Consider the following 2,500-nt stretch of genomic DNA (forward strand, 5'->3'; position numbering starts at 1 on the left):
TCTCTGTCTCTCTCTCTCTCTCTTCTTTCCCTCCAAACTCTCTCTCTCTCTGTCTGTCTGTCTCTTTCTCTCTCTGTCTCTTCTTTCCCTCCAAACTCACTCTCTCTCTCTCTCTGTCTCTCTCTCTCTCTTTCTCTCTCTGTCTCTTCTTTCCCTCCAAACTCTGTCTCTCTCTGTCTCTGTCTCTCTCTCTCTCTTCTTTCCCTCCAAACTCACTCTCTCTCTGTCTGTCTGTCTCTTTCTCTCTCTCTCTCTCTCTCTCTCTCTCTCTCTCTCTCTCTCTCGTCCTACTGTCTGCACCTGGCTCCATCAGAGCAGTGCAGCGACTGTACTGTCGACCTCCTGACGAGCCACAGACAACACACTCCATCAGCAGCAGGAGCAGACCACAGTGTCTCTACTCCCTGCGCCTGTCCCTGTCCCTGCGCCAAGCTGACACTGACGTGTGCTACAGTCCACACAACCACAGCTGTCAGCTCGCCCTCAAAACACTCTAAATTCACCTTGAGTTTTATTTAAAGTAGGGGTGGGCAGACCAACCTAAACCATCAGTAGGCTATTAGTTACTCTTGATTAAAAGGGTGTGGGCAGGAATATTCCTGCTCGATTGGAATGAAAATCTGTAGTCACACCAGGTAGCTTTTGATAACCCTGGCTAACCCAGCCTCGCTTTTGATAACCCTGGCTAACTCTGTCTGGCCAACCCAGCCCCGCTAACCATGTCTGGCCAACCCAGCCCTGCTAACCTAGCCTGGCTAACCCAGCCCCGCTAACCATGTCTGGCTAACCCAGCCTGGCTAACCCAGCCGCGCTAACCCAGCCTGGCTAATCCAACGTGGCTAACCCAGCCCCGCTAACCCAGCTTGGCTAACCCAGCCTAGCTAACCCTGTCCTATTCTATAGCCATAATGCCTTCACTACTCTACTCTCTCCCCCTGATAGGTGATAGGCACAGTCAGACCGATCACTTTGAGTTAGCTGTAAACATCCGGAAGGAAGGGGCCTGCCTGCTGCTCACAGCGAGCTGGTTGTGGGGATGCGGGCACCCCTGCCTGGGCGGCGGGCTGTGCGCTCACCTTGAGCTCGTCGAAGCGCAGCGTGAAGTGCAGGATCTCGGCAAACTGCCGCGCCAACGCCTGCTCCTGCTCCAGGTGCTGTGTGGGGCTGCAGCGCTGGCTAGTCAGGGCTCCCAGCAGGCCATGTAGCGCCCCCTCTACAGAGAGAGACGGAGAGAGACAGAGAGAGAGAGAGGGATAGAGAGAGAAAGAGAGGGAGAGAGAGAGAGAGAGAGGGAGAGCGAAAGAGAGAGAAAGAGAGAGAGAGAGAGAGAGGGAGAGCGAAAGAGAGAGACAAAGAGAGAGAGGGAGAGAGAGAGAGAGCAAAAGAGAGAGACAGAGAGATAGAGAGAGACAAGGAGAAAGGGAGAGCGAAAGAGAAAGCGAGAGAGAGAGACAGAGAGATAGAGAGAGAGAGAGAGAGCGAAAGAGAGACAGATAGAGAGAGGGAGAGAGAGAGGGAGGGAGAGAGAGAGAAATAGACAGATGGAAAGAGGGGTGAAGGTGGAAGAGGGTGATGGGGAGAGAGACAGAGAGAGAGAGAGAGAGAGAGAGACAAGGGGAAAGAAAGGACAAAGAATGGAGAGTAAGAGATGGAGATGGTGATGGTGGTGTTATGGGATTAAAAATAAAGTAATTGAGAATGGTGGGGAAGGTCAGGTCCCAGGGGTGGAGGAGAGATGAGACAGGAGATATATGAAAGAGAGGAATAATACTGGGACTGGATGGGAGAAATGGAGAACACAAAGTCAACTGGAGGTAATCTGAATCATTAAGGACACTTCAGTTCACTGTATGTACTATAAACCAGATCAACAACACTTCAGTTCACTGTATGTACTGTAAACCCAATCAACAACACTTCAGTTCACAGTATGTACTGTAAACCAAATCAACAACACTTCAGTTCACATTATGTACTGTAAACCCAATCAACAACACTTCAGTTCACAGTATGTACTGTCAACCCAATCAACAACACTTCAGTTCACATTATGTACTGTAAACCCGATCAACAACACTTCAGTTCACAGTATGTACTGTAAACCCAATCAACAACACTTCAGTTCACATTATGTACTGTAAACCCGATCAACAACACTTCAGTTCACAGTATGTACTGTAAACCCAATCAACAACACTTCAGTTCACATTATGTACTGTAAACCCGATCAACAACACTTCAGTTCACAGTATGTACTGTAAACCAAATCAACAACACTTCAGTTCACTGTATGTACTGTAAACCAGATCAACAACACTTCAGTTCACTGTATGTACTGTAAACCCAATCAACAACACTTCAGTTCACAGTATGCACTGCAAACCCAATCAACAACACTTCAGTTCACAGTATGCACTGCAAACCCAATCAACAACACTTCAGTTCACTGTATGTACTGTAAACCAAATCAACAACACTTCAGTTCACTGTATGTACTGTA

At 48.4% G+C, this 2,500-nt stretch overlaps 1 protein-coding gene across 1 annotated transcript in view; it reads right to left on the reverse strand.

The window, feature by feature from the left end:
- The window catches only part of fam49ba (family with sequence similarity 49 member Ba), a 26,793-nt gene that overhangs the window by 4,138 nt on the left and 20,155 nt on the right, over positions 1-2,500 (reverse strand). Inside the window, exon 5 of the mRNA XM_080858917.1 lies at positions 1,077-1,213. Coding sequence (XP_080715043.1) covers positions 1,077-1,213 — 137 coding nt within the window. The remainder of the gene's footprint in view (positions 1-1,076; positions 1,214-2,500) is intronic.

The sequence above is a fragment of the Sprattus sprattus genome (genome assembly GCF_963457725.1).
Source record: "Sprattus sprattus genome assembly, chromosome: 20".
Lineage (NCBI taxonomy): Eukaryota > Metazoa > Chordata > Actinopteri > Clupeiformes > Clupeidae > Sprattus > Sprattus sprattus.